The sequence below is a fragment of the Microcebus murinus genome, chromosome 16, assembly GCF_040939455.1.
Source record: "Microcebus murinus isolate Inina chromosome 16, M.murinus_Inina_mat1.0, whole genome shotgun sequence".
Classification (NCBI taxonomy): Eukaryota; Metazoa; Chordata; class Mammalia; order Primates; family Cheirogaleidae; genus Microcebus; species Microcebus murinus.
In genome coordinates this window covers 62,252,863-62,270,006 of record NC_134119.1, presented here as the reverse complement: position 1 = coordinate 62,270,006, position 17,144 = coordinate 62,252,863, and the positions used below count along the sequence as shown (strand labels likewise).

General features: G+C 46.4%; 1 protein-coding gene and 1 pseudogene across 3 annotated transcripts in view; one reads left to right on the top strand and one right to left on the bottom strand.

Moving 5' to 3' along the window:
• Positions 1–17,093, bottom strand: part of HNRNPUL1 (heterogeneous nuclear ribonucleoprotein U like 1) — a 38,599-nt gene extending 21,506 nt beyond the window's left edge. The window contains exons 1-7 of one of the 3 annotated variants that reach the window (XM_012760735.2): positions 16,974–17,093; positions 11,421–11,543; positions 9,472–9,625; positions 7,588–7,661; positions 5,831–5,970; positions 3,899–3,998; positions 1,691–1,803 (exon numbers count right to left, since the gene is read on the bottom strand). In XM_012760735.2, the coding sequence (XP_012616189.1) occupies positions 1,691–1,803; positions 3,899–3,998; positions 5,831–5,970; positions 7,588–7,661; positions 9,472–9,625; positions 11,421–11,538 (699 nt within the window). In that variant the 5' untranslated portion in view covers positions 11,539–11,543; positions 16,974–17,093. Of the gene's footprint in view, positions 1–1,690; positions 1,804–3,898; positions 3,999–5,830; positions 5,971–7,587; positions 7,662–9,471; positions 9,626–11,420; positions 11,544–15,119; positions 15,680–16,973 lie in introns of those variants that run through there. The other 2 variants (XM_012760733.2, XM_012760734.2) reach the window with 2 other exon arrangements.
• LOC142861467 (uncharacterized) lies at positions 695–795 on the top strand (annotated as a pseudogene).
• Positions 17,094–17,144: the final 51 nt, after the last annotated feature.

Genomic DNA, 17,144 nt, shown 5'->3' with positions numbered 1-17,144 from the left:
GTCCATACAAGTGTCTGTATAAGTTTTGATAAATTTTAACTTTTTAAAATATTTGTGTATATTTTACGGTAATAAATGAGACTAGTATCTACATATATTTTATGCATTCAGGACATACCTAACCTTTTCTTAATTTGTTCAACATTTCTAGACTACATGGTTTGTATGTAGTTTTTCAAATTGTTGCAAATCTCCAAAAACTGTTCCAATATATTGGAAAAAAATTCCACATATAAGTGAATCCAAGCAGTTCAGACCTGTGTCATTCAAGGGACAACTCTGTGTGTGTGCACATATACATACACATGAAAATGGCAAAGCAAATGTAGCAAATGTTAGAATCTGGATAAGGCCCTGTGAGAATTATTTATTCTTAAACTTTTCTCTAAGTTTGAAATTATTTCAAAGTAATTGAAATAATTTTACTTCTTCAAAGAGAAGGAAAAGAAGAGTATATGTGTACAAATATAAAGGAAGGAAAGAGAACTATTAGGATGCAAAGGCTAGTAGGTGCCAGTGAACATAAAGAGAAAAATTTACATTTCCTTTCTTTTGGCTTTTTGGAAAGCCAAGACTCTGTATTCGTGAAAACAGAGTCCTAGCAGGTTGCCTGCTAGCTTGGGAGAAAAACTAGCAGCAAAGAGTAGGGAGAGCTCAAGAATGATCTTGAGCTGTTATCAGAAAATTAGGAGGGGCTCGCATCTGCTACACATATGCTAAAATCAAAGCAATATAGAGATTAGCACAGCCCCGCACAAGGATGACATACAAATTCATGAAGCATTCCATATTTCAATAAATTAAAAAAGAAAGAAAGAAAGAAAATTGGAAGATTCAAGGCCTCCGTAACAGAACAAGCCCCAGAGTAAGGCTCCATCAGGGTGGTTACTGCCTCTGGGGCCTCCGGTACATTTTACCAATATCTCTTATAACCCCTAATAATAGTATTAAGTGGTAATTACTGAATACTTACTATGTGCCAAGCATTGTTGTAAGTGCTTTTAAGAGATTAACTTAACGACTCTACACAAAATTCTCATTAGGTGCAAAGATTCTCCTTTAGAAGGACACTGAAAGACAGCAAGGTTAAGTTGCCCGGGGCTGTGAGTGGAAGAGCAGGGATTGGGTCCAGGGAGTCTAGCCCGGAAGCCTACAGCCACATCCCATAGCACAGTTACTATCAGTCACTGCTTTACAGGACCAAAGAATGGCAGCAACTCAGACACCCTCTATCCTGTTCTGTTTTGCACCTGCCTCTGCTCTTCCTGTAGAAAGCCTGGCTCAACCATTATGAGGTGAAGAAGGACGAGTTTTGGGATAAGACAACGCCAATGTGGGGTGAGAGCCAATGCCACTGCCTTTAAGAGCAGTTAAGCTATTTCCTAGCAATGAATTATAAGAAACTCCTGGGTTTATTTAGAAAACATCACTCTGGTATCTAGGAATGGAGGAAGGTTGTGCATATCTGAAGTTCTCAAACCTCTTCAGGGCGTCATCTGACAGCTTTGTAACAAGACCAGAGGGGGTGGGATGGCAGAATTTTGCACAAATGACAGTAAACATTCCAATCTGTTAAGCAGAGACAAAGAAGTATGGCAAGAGTGGCAGACAATGGATAGATGTATCCTGAGAAAGAACTCTGTAACCCATCATCTGATTCTGCCAACTCTTACAGGCTGCTAGCACTCACCGCAAAGCAGCCAATCACATCGTTCTCTGCAAACTTGTCTCCGTAGTTTTCAAACCGGCTATTGGTGGATTTCTTCCCAGTGCCTCCATAGCCGTAGGAGAAAGGCTCTTCACCTTACGGAAGAAATAGGCAAAGGCAGGTTAAACCTCCAATGGTCAAAACAGCTTCCATGGCTGCCACATACTTTTACTTTTGAAGAAAAAAGTAATAATTTTCTTTGCTAGTTTTAGATGCCTTTTTTTTTGGAGGGGTGGTCAAGGATGAATGGAAGCCCTTTATTACATAGAATTCTAGAGGGCTCGATGAGTCTGGTTGTTAAGTCTGGGAGTAGGATATGAACTGGATTGCTCTGCACAGAAGGGAGAATTTGGGAAGAAAGGAAGAGAGGAGCTGTGATGGAGAAGGATGGCTATTATGCTGAGATGTAACCCTTTCCCGTGACACTCAACATTCAGTCAAGCCTACTAATGTCATCAATGTATGGTACCAATGTGTTTTTGACAGAAACTAGTGAAGGGGCTGGGTTTTGCTTCTGGAGATGATGAGGACAGACCCATGGGAAAGATACTGGTTTTTCTCAGGCTACAGAACTGGGTTGTGAAGTGACCTGACTGAGATCGTAAGGGCCCTGACTGGTACCTGGATGACACAGAGATCCTCCGGCAGAACCCAAAGAGTATCTCTCTGGAAAAGCAGGGACTGACAAGCATGAATTCTAGGGCTGGTTGGTTCCGTTATGAACCAGCTGTGTGACCCTGGACATGGTGTTTGACCTGGGCTCTGTTTCCTCATCTCTATCAACTGCCCACCACCTACATCTCAAAACTGAGAAAATGTAAAATGAGATGACCTATGAGTCTTAAATAAGATATGTTTACACATATGGAGATGAAAACCATATACTCCTTTTGACCTAAAAATTAGTCTTAAGTGGTCAGGCAATTACACACAAGGACAATTAGCTCAAGTGCTTATCAGCAAAAATTTGCAATAAAATTAAATGAGCTACAAAAGGAATCTTGTTAAATAATTAATACAACTAAAAATTGGAAAAGTATGCAGTGGTCAAAAAGCTGCATTTATCTATAAAATTATTCCCATCATACATTACAAGAGATCAAGCTATATAAAGTATTCATAGCATGACTCAGTTTGAAATTGTACAAAAAACAAACAAAAAAGTCCAGAAGACTATAGATTAAAATATTAACATTAGTTGTTATCTTTCAAGTTTAGGGAGGATTTTCATTTTTCTCTTTCTGTATGGCCTTAATATTTACAAGGAACACATATTACTTTCCTAATCAGAATTTTTATATGACCAAAACAGAAAATCTCAGCACTGGTCATCATAATCACTCACTTGGGGCCAGAAGGTCACTGAGGCCTGAGGACTTGCAAAAATTCAAAACCTTTCCTTGGGCAGGCAGCCCTCCCTCTCTGTGCCAACCAGCCGAGCCCTGGTCTCTGCTTCCTCTTTTACTCTAGCTTAGGCTCTGAACAGAAAATCCAGACAGAACTTAATGGGACCTGGGAACTTATTTTCAGTGTGGTTTGAGGACAGAAGACGCTAATCTTTTTTAAACAAAATGAACGGTGTCCTAAAGAGAACTTCGAGCCCTCTCCTAAAAGATTAAGGATAAGAATTGACTCTTCGGCTAGGCGTGGTGGCTCACACCTGTAATCCTAGCACTCTAGGAGGCTGAGGTGGGGGGGTTGCTCAAGGTGAGGAGTTTGAAACCAGCCTGAGCAAGAATGAGACCCTATTTCTACTATAAATAGAAAGAAATTAATTGGCCAACTAATATATATAGAAAAAATTAGCCGGGCATGGTGGTACATGCCTGTAGTCCCAGCTACTCGGGAGGCTGAGGCAGGAGGATTTCTTGAGCCCAGGAGTTTGAGGTTCCTGTGAACTAGGCTGACGCCACAGCACTCACTCTAGCCTGGGCAACAAAGCGAGACTCTGTCTTAAAAAAAAAAAAAAAGAATTGAACTCTTCATAGAAAAGTTATTACATGGCTGGGGTCCTCCCAATTGAATTTAGTATGCCTGAAGACAAGCAGTGGCATATGCCTAATCCTTGTGCCTATTCCACCCCAGGCTAGTTCTAAGTCTGATATTGGGAAGGGAAACTTAGAAGCCTTGAGAATCCAGGAGTAGGGCAAATTACTTATTCTCTGGACTGCTTAGCTGACCTCCTCTTACCTAGCTGCGTGCTGCAGGAATCCAGGGACCAGCCGACACGGACAACATGGGGGTCAGGCTCTGTAGATGGAAGATGCTTCACAGAGATTTCCTCATTGATCTGAGGAGAGGACAAAATGCTCAAGACTAATTCTCTGGAGGCTGGTGGGTTATGAGGCAATACAAGAAGGAAGCATATCAGGCATTAAAAAGTAGCAATGGTTTTTACTGCTGGGGAACAGGCATTTAAGCAGCTCTGAAGAAGCTGTTGTAGTGAAACCAGGGCCTCCAAAAGATCAGGAGAGTGCAGAGCTACAGAGACAGGCATTACAAAATACAGTATTTTTTAGTTTGAGGGAGTCTCATAATATATGGTAGAAGGATAAATTAGTACAATGTCTTTGGAGGGCAATCTAACAGTCTCTATCAAAACTGCAAATGCACATGATTTATAACTCAGCAATTCCCCTTCTAGTTTATCCTACAAATACACTAATATGTGTACGAGTAAGATATGTGTGAATGTGTTTGTGCATGCAATATTCAGTGCAGCACTGTTTTAATATATATATTTTTTAAAAATCAGAAAAAATACCAATAAAGCACTGGTTATATTATGGTATATCCATGCCATAAAATGCAGTGCAGCAGTTAAAAAGAATGAGGCAGGGATAATGTATAGGTATCAAAATATGTCCAAGATACAATATTAAGTAAAAAGCAGCAGGAGAAAAAAGCACCTATTGACTTAACCTCTAATTAAGTTAGAGACTAGATTGTCTAATACCCATATCTATCTGTGGCCTTTGGAAAGTTACCGTATTTCGGCTTTTCATATATACACTTTCCACATTTTAACATCTCTGAAATTACAATCCATCTTATAATGGACGGGATAAGAAAGCATTGTGTAGTTTATTTGGCAGTGTTTCCCTGTCAGTAGCGCATAAAATAATGTGCAACTTACACTGATGGTGTCTTAGTCAATAAAATATGACCCTCTGCCTCAACTTCCACTTCTAAAAACTGGGGATAATAGTACCCATTTCATGATAGTACTGTGAGGATTAATGGAGATAATCCACATAAAGAGCTTGGCACTTACCTTGTGCATGCAAAATGCTCTACAGATGTTAACTATCATAAACATACAAAGGATACTTGGATATGCAAAAATACACAAGAAATTGTTAACACAGAAGTTACCTGGGGGGGGGGGGGTAGGATAGGGACTCAGAGGACATGAGAGTAACTTCTTTTTCATCCTATATTCTTCTACTCCTTTTGTTATGCTATGTAATACCCAAGTCAAATTCCACCAATGACAAATCTGTTCGATGAAGCAATGTATGGCTGGCCTGCTTTTCTGATATGCTATTTAGCAATGGTATATTATATACTGTGTTTCCTCGAAGATAAGACAGGATCTTATATTTATTTTTCAAGAAGTCACCCTAGGGCTTATTTTCAGGGGATGTATTATTTTCCTCTCAAAGCCTCAGCCTACAGCATGCACAGGATAACTGGGACCTGACAGGGGGAGCCGACCTTGTTGGTGGGGCTGCCCGCACCTTTCCAGTCACCCCTGGGATAGTAGATGTCAAAATGGAGCAGATGTGAGGGACTGCTGTCTTTACCGCTTCATGACATAATGCACGGGTTGTGCAGATATGCTGCATAACCACACCTATCACTAGGTCTTATTTTCGGAGTGGGGTTTGTATTGTTCAAATGCTTAGAAATCCTGCTAAGGGCATATATTATGGGTACTTCTTATTTTCAGGGAAACACGGTAGTTCTCTTGAGTTCATCATAGTTCTGTTTGCTTGGACGCAGTCCATGCTCAATCCAATCTCTTCTGCAGTTGTACCTCTGACCAAGGCAACTGGCGACAGGCTATTCCAATGGACAGACCTGCTTTCTGTCCCTATCCATTCTGTTGCTCCTACTTACCTTCATTTCAAAGCACACACGGCCCCTTCTAACCCCATAGCTGGCACGGGCTCCTGACCACAGGTATGCAAAGCCCTCGATTGTGAGTGGATAGCCACTACTCCGATCTCGGGCTACCTTAAAGTGGAGGTCGCAGTTATCTGTAAAGGAAATTGTACACAAATGTTTTTGATAAGATTGTATACTTGCTAGGGAGAGGGTCCACATCCTTACTAGTTTCAAATTTAGATTTTAGAATAGAAAAAGCTAATCCCCACCACCTTACACTCTAATCACTTCCCCATGCTAACTCTATCAGCTTGGGACCCAGACTTCTGTTGCCAACAACTATATGAGCACCTGAACCTGACCCACACCTGCCACCCAGGCACCAATGCCTAGGTGCACACCACAAACTCCTGACTCCTCTTGGGGGTCTAGGACTCTCCTGTTGTTACTCTTGGCTCTTCCCACTCTCCCAAGACCCAGTCAAAGAAAGCCTTTCCTGACCATTCCACCCACAAGGCGCTCTCCTGTCTTTAAAGGCTGAGCACCAAGGTCCATACATTTGGCATTTGATCAGGTGCTGCCTCATGGACCAATGGCATTAAATACTTTAAAAAATTGTTCAGTTTTACTCCAGGTAAATTTGTCTTTGAGAGCTTGTGAAGGAAAAAACCATGTATAAAATGTCTTTATGTCTTGTAAAATACATAGCCAGTGCTCTATAAACGTAAGCTACATAAAGAAATACATGAATGAGGGCCGGGCAGTGACTCATGCCTGGAATCCAAGCACTCTGGGAGGCTGAGGCGGAAGGACTGCTTGAGGCCAGGAGTTCAAGATCAGCCTAAGAAAGAGACCTTGTCTCTACCAAAAACAGAGAAAATTACAGGTGTGGTGGTCCATGCCTTAAGTCCTAGCTACTTGGGAGGCTGAGGCAGGAGGATCACTTGAGCCCAGGAGTTCTAGGGTGCAGTAGGCTATGATAATGCCACTGCACTCCTAACAGCCAGGGTGACAGAGAAAGACTATCTCTAAAAACAAAAAAACCATGAATGAATTGCTGCTAACATTCTGCTCTGCTCTGTTGAGAAATGCAGTGTTCCCAGACCCGACTGAACTTCTGGGTGCATGTCAAAATTTAGATTCACAGGCTAGTTATTACTTAGATTCTGACTTAGGAGGTCTGAGGAAGAACAGGACCTCTATAATCAATCCTCCAAGTGTTTAGATGCACAGCCAAGGTAAAAGCCACATATCCAGTAGAAAGAAAACTAAACTGGAGGACAGACAGCAGAGCAGGCCAGGTTAGTGCCTCAGAGGACAAAGTGGCATTGGTTTCACTAGGAACGTGAGCAGCTGATGGAAACTGGGGAACTGGTTGTCAAAGAGTTAAGTTTCCCCAGCAGCACTCAGATTCCCTTCCTGATTAGATGACAACCCCCAGCCTGTACAGGGTGGTTCAGGGTTTCCCAAATTACTCTTGTATCCACTTTCTGAGGAGTCTCACTGAAAATCCTCTGAGGCATTAGAGCAGGATTATTTCTCCCAGAGAGAAGCTCAGAGAAGTAGAATGACTTGCCCAGGGTCCCATAGCTAGAGTTGGGAGATCTCTGTCTCCAAACCAGCGCTCTTGCTCCAGAGCTATGCTCTGTCTCACATCTGGACTAACAATGGCTCTGGATGGTGCCAGGCTGGGATTTTGGTGAAGGTCAAGGAACAATTTCCCGATACTGACTGGAAGGTAGAATCAGATGGGCAATCCAAGGACTCACATGTGTCAATGGCAACAAGGGTGTCATCAAAATCATCTTCATCTTCTTCAGCAGGAGGCTGAGGAGAACGGCCCCTGTATAGGAAAGAGGGGTTCAGTCACAAGAGAACAGCTGGACGAACACAAACGAAGGGAAATGAAGGTTCTGCTGGAATTTACAAGTGTCCTCCAGACTGCTTCCTGGATCTCAATTTCTTCCCACAGAGGTTAGCAAAAGAGCTCTGCAACCCTATATACTCGTAGTGAGAGCAATGACTGTTAACTCCTAGGATGGAGACAGGGACTGGAGAGGGCAAGATGTCCTACAGGGGGCATCAGAATTATTTAGGGAGCTTTCCCAAACATTCTTTTCTCACACCCCAAGATGCTGATCCATGCCCTCTGCATGCTGAGAACTGCCTCCACACTGAACTCTGTTACTGATTAGAAGCTGTGGTATCCCAAGGGTGCTGGCCAGAAAGGGGAATGTGCCAGAGCCTAGATAAACTCCAGTAATTACAGTCTGTCCATGTATCAGCCTTCTTAAAATCCTGTATCTGAAAGGGTTTGAAATGACCCATTTTTTTCAGTTTCTTTCTCTCCTTCAAAAGTGCCCTAAATTATGAACAAGATTCATCTTCCTACCAAAACACTAAAAAAGGGATTTTGTTAAAATGCTACTGGCTTCTGCTGTATAGGAATAAGGGAGAGTATAGGGTAGAAAAGTGGGGTCTAATGCCAAGGGTCCTGCTTGGACAGTAGGATGGCCCTGGTCTACCACATGCACTGATCAGGTAAGCCCATGCCCACCTGGCTGCTGGCACTCCCCCAGCAGCAGGCTTCCCTCTGGTGGAGTGCCCTTCTGGCCTTGCCCATCCAGGGCTAGCACAGAGCCTGGTACAAAGCAGCAGCTCATCACATGTTAAGCCTATCCTAGGAAGCTTTACCTGCCAGCCTGGGACCAGAGCAAGTATTCCTCCTCTGTTCTCTACTAGCAACCAGCTTCTAGGCCTCTGTTCTTTTGGGAGGCAGTGGAAGAAACCCATATAGGATGGGTTCTATGTCCTAATAATTTTAGTCACAGCCTGTGAGACCCAGCCTTTAACAAGTTGGTTTATAAGGTGAACTCCACCAGGTAAGAAATAAAATGTGGCAGAAGACCAGTCCAGATGAGTATAAGAGTGGTCATGCCTAGTTTCCATGATTAGAAAAGGCTTCAGAGAGGACATGAAGGAGGGAAGGAGGAGGCTAGGACTAGGCCTGGAGAGGGAGAGGGCTTGTCAGAAGAGGGAAAAGGGAACCGACCAGAGCAGAGGCCACTCTCTCTTATGAGCTCCTGAAAGTCACCTACATCCTAACTACTCACCGCCAAGGTTGTGGCTTACTTCTCATTGTGTCTGTCTCAGTCCTCACATTGGGACAATGAAGGGTAGAACCCACTGTTCAAAACATGTGTGTCCCCAGTGTCCAGCCCAAGGGTAGGCACCTCATGAAAGCACTGTGAGTGCTAACTGAATGAGTGAATCGCTGGAAGGAGGATGTGTGTTTATGAGTAGGGTTGGGAAATAGATATTTCTTTCACCCCAGCAGCTGATAAGAACAGGACACCATGGAGGACTGTAGGGGCAATAAGACAAAGGACTAAACAGGCAGGCTGCCATCTCACACATGAAAGCCTAAGGTATTTAGAATTTACCCCACAGGTAATAAGAAGGAACTAGGAAAGGACCAAAGCTTTAGGGAAACTGAGTCTGACAGTGAGTGCAGGAAGGAATAGGGAGAGAGTGTGAGGGCAGGGGGAACTCTATTCAGCTCTTCTAGATTAGTACAAAGGTCCCCAGCAGGAATGGGGCTACAGACATAGAGACTTAATGGAGTAAGGGTGACTGTTGCCTCATACACCCACCTCCTATCCTCTCGGTGCTCAAAGTATCCCCGTCCCCGGTTTTCTTCATAAGGCCTCTTGCGACTCTGAAATTGCTGTCTGTCTTGCTTGAATTGAGAAGCTTCAGGTGGGAGGAAGCTGGTGGGTGCTTCTTGCTTCATCTCTGTTTTCACTTCTAGTGTCAGGACAAATCCAGATGGTCAAGACAGTCGGAAGCTCCCAAGCTATCACTTTTCCAGTCCCTTTTACCTCAGGAGATGCCAGCAGGATTCTGACTACAGTGGTGAAAGGCTGGGCACAGGCAGCTTGCTGGGTTCAACAGAAGTCTGCTGAGCCAGCCAAGAAGGCTGTACTAGATAGACAACAGAGCTAAAATGTCGTGACCCTACCTTCTCCAATTTCTCCTCCCAAAGAACCTCTCCACCTCAGTTCTTACAAAGATTCTTCAGTCTGGCAAAGGAGCGGAGGAGAGGGCAAATTCAACAGAGTACTGTGATCCTATAGCTAACTCTACTGGCTCCAGTCACCACACCATAAAGCCCAGAATCACTCCAAGAAGGGAGGATCTGCAGTTAAGCCATCCTATAAGTGTGAAAACCTCATTAAGTCGTACCACAAACAGTAGTCAAGATGGGATAATATGCTGTGGATCATAGGAAAGTCCCAGTTGTCAGGTAGACTCCAAGAATTAGCGCCCAACCTAAAGCAAACCGTGCATTCAGCCTAGCCTCATTTCTCCCATAGTATTTATCCTTGATGTTGTGGCTCACTCACATCTACTCATTTCAGCATTCAATCTAAGACTACCTTGGATCACTCCTAGCTTTGACATATGAACCAAATCTCACAAAGAAGGCTGTTGGTTCTCTAGGGTAAGGATGATGCTTAGTCATCTTGAAGAGAGTCTCCACGGTTCCCAGCACAGGGCTGGGTTCACACAAGGCCCCAGGTGAATGTCTGTGGATAATGGCACAGAAAATATTCTCCTTGGGCCAAATGATCCTACAAGTCTCACAGAGCCTGACATAAATCTGCAGTTTAACCTACATTAATTCAAGTCCTCAGCCACCCACAAGAAATGTCTGGGGATTTCACTTTGTGGATGAACCAGAATGGAATTAGATAAAATCAACTAGACTCTAAAATCAACTAGATGCTAAGAAAAGGCACTGGGAACACAATACAGTGAAAGGAGCAAAAGAGTGGGAATCAGTCCTGGCTCCACCATTTCCCGGCAGTGGGACCCTGCTTTCCAAATAGTAAGACATAAATGGTGAGGAATGCTGCTTATTAAGCAAGAGAACTAGCCTGGGAGCCAGTTTCCCAGGTTCTAGCCCCAGCTCTGCCATTAGATAAGCCAACTCCCCAATCTGTAAAATGGAGTGGAGAGAGTTGGATTACGTATCTGTTTCCCAAAACAGCATTATGGGGAACTTTGTTAAGCAAAAATAGATTCACATGTTTGGAAATCCTGAGTTTAAATAACAAGATACAGGGATTTTTTGTTTCAATATCCAGGACTTTTTAGAACCTTTAATGCTTTGATGAGCATAGTGTATCTTCAAGAGATGCCTATGCTACACTTTCTAGTCGCATCTAGCTAAGGAAGCTTTTTCTGAGGAGCTCCTAATAACAGCTCCTGGAAGAATACTCTTTAGAACATGGAAATACCAAACTAGACTTAGAAGGCTCTTTCTGGCTTCTACATTCTAAGATTCTAAATAGACTTAAGTATTAAACTCCAGGTATAAACTCTCCAGGGTGTTGACACTAACATCTAAAAACATCAACACTTGGGAGTGGGACTGAATTTTTTTCTTCAAAAAACTCTGCCAAAGTGACAAAGTACAGATAAATTACCCAAGAAAAAAAGATGCAAAACTTCTATGGGAAGACAAGCTCTCAGCAGAGGGTAAGGGCCCAGGGAGATTCTGTTTCCATCAAGAGATAAACCATACGTGTCTTCCTACCTGGGCGATAGGCCTGTTGTTGCTGCTCCATTTCCAGTGGTCTCCTCTCATAGCCTGACTCTTCTTGCTTGATGACTTGGGTCTCATAGAATTGGTTCTGCCTGGTAATATTGTCCATGGCATCTTAAAACAAAAAATCCCAGACAGTTAAAAAGGTGCTTCGTGGAGGACCTTGACCCACAGGTCGCTTCTTTCTTGCCACATGACACCATCCCCACTGGGGTCAGTTAGTCTGACAAAGGCTAAAGTGTGACAACACCTTCAGATGGAAATCTATCTGGGCAGTCATTGGCCCCAGATGCCTGAGGACACGCCCTCTTGTCCGTGAGAAAGTTGCGTATCTACCTGTGACAAGGTTCTACAGAAACCCAATAAAGAAAACCAATTGAAGCAGAACTGCTCTGGTTGAAGCAAGAAGGGAAGGTCAGAGAAGGTGTCCAGCTTGACCTCCCCAACTAAGTCCCTAGTCCAGGGAGTGGGGCATCTCCACAGACAACTGGGACTTTGTGTAGCACAGTTAAAAAAACACCAGCCTAGCTGTTTTCTAAGATGGTATAATACTTAGGCAGTCACTTTCAGGGCACAACCTTAAAAACGGTTCAGGCCGGGCGCGGTGACTCACGCCTGTAATCCTAGCACTTTGGGAGGCCGAGGTGGGAGGATTGCTTGAGGTCAGGAGTTCGAGACCAGCCTGAGCAAGAGCGAGACCCCGTCTCTACAAAAAATAGAAAAATTAGCCAGGCATGGTAGCATGTGCCTGTAGTCACAGCTACTCGGGAGGCTGAAGCAGGATGATCGCTTGAGCCTAGAAGTTTGAGGTTGCAGTGAGCTACAATGCCACTGCCCTCTAGCCAGGGCAACAGAGTGAGACCTTGTTTCTAAGCCCCCCACCCCCAAAAATGGTTCAGAGCAAAAACCAGCCCTCTGCCCAGTCACTATTCCCACCTGCACAGCCAACCCTTTTTAAGAATCTCTTCTACCCCACGATAGCTGCAAAGGTAAAGGGTAATGATATTGGCTGAAGGGAAAATGGGAAAGGAAAGAAAGGAGCTGTTAAGAAAACAAGAATCATAATAGTGACCTTCAGGCTCATTAAGGATAGGTTCTGAAATATCTGGAGTTAAGTTGGAAGGGTTTCTGGAAGGTGTCCTGTGGGTCCAGGAGCTCAACTGAAGAGTGGTAAGAATAATAATAGTAACTATTCACGGAGTGTATACTATACTCCAGACACTGGGATATAGCTGAAGATAAGCTTGCCCCACTGAAGCCTTCAGTTTAGTGACACAGACACTTATTAAACAAATACACAAAAATTTAAGTATGATTGTCTTAGGGGCTACAAAGTACCACCAGGAGCTAAGAAAGGGACTTGGAAAATAACAGATAAGCCTTGACTGAAAGGATACATAGGTGATGACTCAGTGATGAGAATTAAGAACATTCCTGGGGTTAGGATAACACTTGTGAAAGCTTAAAGGCACTAAAACCTGAGTACCAAACCAGAAACTTAAGCTTAAAGGACTAAAACCTGAGTACCAAACCAGAAACTCCATCAAGGAAGAGAACTTTATAGAAAGGTAGGATGGGCAACACACATGCTCTCCACCCCAGGGGCAAGCTCTCTGGACCCCCAGGGCCCTGCCAGTAGCTGTGCCAGGAGCCAAGAGGCAGAACCAAAGGGTTCTGCCACTTGCTAACTGATCAGATTCTTTCTCAGAGGACAAATACATCTGGGCACAAACCAGGTGCAGCCCAAAGGGAGGAAAGTCACAGGTCACATGATCTGCTACAGGTCTGTTTACCAAGGCTGAATGAAGGATTGCAGTGGGGAATAAAGGGGGAATCAAAGGATTTTGTTGTAGTAGGTAGAGGAGAAAGGAAGAAGTAGAATTATCTCCTTAACTGGAACAAGAGGACCTTTCAGACTACTCTTTTTCCAGGCTCCAGGCACAGTGCTCTTCTCCCCACAAACCCCAGTGTGTCTCTTCTCAAGCATCTTTCCTGTGCCCAGAGGCAGCCTTGCCTGAAGAAGCCATGATTCTAGCGCCACTCTCTAAAACACCCTCCTCCTAATAACAGGCAGGCCCAGTGCTAAACTGCTAAACTCTGGACCTGTGTGATCTCATTCTTACCCCCCCCAAGGGGGGCAGGGAGACACTGTTATTAACCCCATTTTACATGTAAAGAAACCAGGCTCACCACAGATGAAGTGACTTGCTAATGTCACTAAGCCAGATTTGAAACAAAGTCTGAGTCTACAATCTATGCTCTGAAACAGGGAACTCGCTTCCTCTTGGAGACACCAGGTCAGGATTATCCCATTGCTTCTTCCTAGGCATTCGTCACATTCCCTCCTGCTCTAGACATGCACACAGGGCCACTCCTTTCTTCACAGGTCTCTGCATTAGGAAGTCCTCTTCCCAGCAACCGGATCCTGGATAATCCCTAGGCTGCTGTCTACCGCAAGTCTGCACTCAGACTGCTGCCCTCCCCAGGACCCTATCTCTCAAGAATGAGTATCAGATGCCAATCTCAAATCTCATCTCTTTTCATTCCCTTAGCCCCAAGCCCTTTTTTCAGAGAAACACCATAAACTTTAGATGTAAGAGTCCTTTCTACTTACTCTTTAAACTCTCCTGTCCCCCCATTTTCCAGTCCTGCTAGAAAACTACCCTTTTCTACTCTAGATTCACTTCTTCCCATACCAGGATCTCCTCTTCCCAGACAACTGCAAATAGACCCTAACCCCTTTATTCCCAGAGTCATACGTTCTGGCTGATGCAGAGGTTCCCTGCTAAGGCTCCCACTCCCTGGACACACAAGAGTCTTCCCAGCTCTAAACCCTCAGGTCCTTTGTCCAGTGAAGCACTCCCCCACCAGCCTCTGGACACCAGGGTTCCTTATGCTGCTTCTAGAAGCCAACCAGGAAGTCCTCCGATCTTCCAGCACCAAACGTCCAAGTTGCACTTGGCTCAAGGGTGGACTCCCAGTCTTGGGGGAGGTGGTGGGTCCCCCATAGTCCAATTACACGTTGGCCGACCACATCCCCTATATGGTCACCAGCCAAACATCAGAGCACTCAGTCCGTCAGACTCTCCCCAAAGCAGACACCTGCGCCTCCACCTCACCAATCCACCCCAAACAAATACGAAAACTCCCATTATCCCATCCAGCCAAACTCCAGGATCCTCCTTCCTCAAAACTCTCCCAGCCCCAAACACCTGGCCGTACCTTCCCCAGCCCTGGAAACACGGCTCCTAACTCCCAGCCCACACGGCTCCTAACTCTGGGCTAGCACGGCCACCAAGCCCACCTGGCTCCAAATCCTACGATACCATTACCAAGACCCTCCCCAAACCCCAAGTACAAAAAAATCTCTTGTTCTTCCGACTCTGTTCGGCTTCAGAAGCCAGTTTCCGGTCTCCGAGCCTTAAGGTCGGGAATCCTGCCCAACCCACCCCGACCCTCATCTCCGAAACCGACACCCCAAGACCCCCGGTATCTCCCCTGCACCGAATGTCAGGATCCACCCTCCGGTCTTCCGGAGGCCCTAGTCCCCAGATCCTTTTCAGCAGCGGGCAGTGGGATCCCCCGATCCTCAGACCGTCTCCCCGACCTCAGGAGCCGGACTCCCGTGTCCCACAGCCCTTCCTTGGCCCAGACTCCGGGCTCCCCGGCCCCCGCCCCGCGCACTCTCACAATGTCCGTCCGGCCCCGAGTAGCCGCCGGGCTCCGCGTGCGGCTGCAGCCCGGGCGGCGGTGGCTGTGCGGTCCCCTCCAGCTCGGAGCCCCCCTCGGTCTCGACCTCCTCGTTATTGTGCCCAGGTGGCCCCGGTTCGTCGTCGGCCTCGAGCTCCCGCTCGTCGTCAGGCTCCTCGGCCTCCAGCGCCGTCTGCAGCCGCTCAGCAAGCTCGGCCTTGAGGCCGCGAGTGTCCAGGCCGCGGCGCTGCAGCTCCTCGCGAAGTTCGTTCACCTTCAGACGGCGCACATCCATGGCCCGGGCCCCCGGGGTGGCCCCCGAGCCCGGCCCGGCCTCCCAGGGCTCTGTTCCCCTTAAACCTTTCCTGTCAGGAGGCGAAGGGGGAAAGGGGGGGCCCCCCCACTCCAATGGCGGCGGCGGCTCAAAATGGCCGCCGCCGCCGCCTCCCCCTCACCCGTGCCCCATGCGATGCAACACGTGCTCCAATTGGCTAGCGCGCGGGGGCAACGGGCGCGGGCCCGGAGCCTCAGCCAATCAGAGCGTGGTTTGCAAAAGAACAGCAATGAGAGGGCCCAAGAGCTGCCAGGGAGGAAGCGTTGGTCTACGTCTAAGCGGCGGCCGGAGCGGAGGGCGGGAAAAGGCAGGAGGCGGAGCACGCGCTGGTTGGGTAGCGCCCGCGCGCCAGCTGCCGTAAGGTCAAATGAGGAAAAGGGAGTAACGACTTGGGCCAATCAGCGATGAGATCTCAGAATGAGCGCTCCCCCCCCACCACCTTACCTGCGCAGTTCTTTCATCAAACTAAGTGTCTCTGTTAAACACACTCTGATTGGTCTAGATCTCCCGCCCCTTGAAGAGTCCGAGCGGGCAAAATCACAAGAACCAATCAAATGGAGGGTCGGCAGAAACCCCTCCTTCCTGTTGCCTTTAGGAAACCGGAAAGAGATGAATTCACGAAGGGCCCACCCCTTGCCGTTAGGGCGGTTTCAAAACAATCTGTCCACCAATCGTAGTTATTGTCTTATCTCACTAAAACTAGTATAGACGGATCGTTTTTAGGAAAAGTTAACCAGATTGGCCATTCTTCAGAGGCTTGCCTCACAAAATTCGCTGTACAAGGAGATATGCGGAGTAGAGATTAAGTAGACATACTACTTTTTTTTTTTTTTTTTTTACTTCAGAGAGTGCTAACGGTTTGAAAATACAGGCTAGGCTAACAACGAGAGAAAAGCTGTAAAGGAAATTGCCCCCCTCGTCCCCGGTGGCTGTACACAGGCGCCTCTCCCCGGGGTTGCTACCCGACGTGGAACGCGCCCTGCACGCGACCACAGAGCCTCCCCCTCCAGAAAGACCTCCGGAAATTCGCGGACCGCTATCCTGAATCTCTTAATCGGCTGTCCAGGAAATCTGGCTGTTTGGCGTCTATACGGACAAGCTCGAACACGGATCCGTCATTAAGCCTCACGCTAACAAACACAAACGCCACAGTTTCACGATGTCTAAGGCTGCACCACCTGTGTCGCCTCTAAAGACAAAACTTCCGCAAGAGACACAGTCGAGATGCACAATGCAGACGCCCGCTGCCTACTAAGTCCTAGCTTAAGCCCACAAAAGCCACACGCAGTCTCTACTTAGACAAAGGGACACGCCGCACAGATAAACAAATACTCGTGAGTCAGAGCAGATGCATCAGACCGGGGTAATAATACACCAAACTGCGGTGTAGATGTGCCCACTAAGGTCCGCATAAGTAGGCGACATCGAATGCTAAAGACACACAGGACAGTTAGGCTACAAGTCCACACTACAGCAACCGAGACACACAGCACCCACTCAGAAGCGGGACAGACACTCACGTGGGCCCGGAGGTTCCAATCCAGACACCCCGCCCCTCGCCCACGTCCGACTTCCTCTCTCCTCCCAGCTTCCCACAATGATTTGTTCTCAAAAAGTTTGTGGCCCGGATTGAACTGTCCCCCAGTTCTCAGGAGCTGCCACCGGGGGGCGTCCGGGCGCTGCCAAGGGTT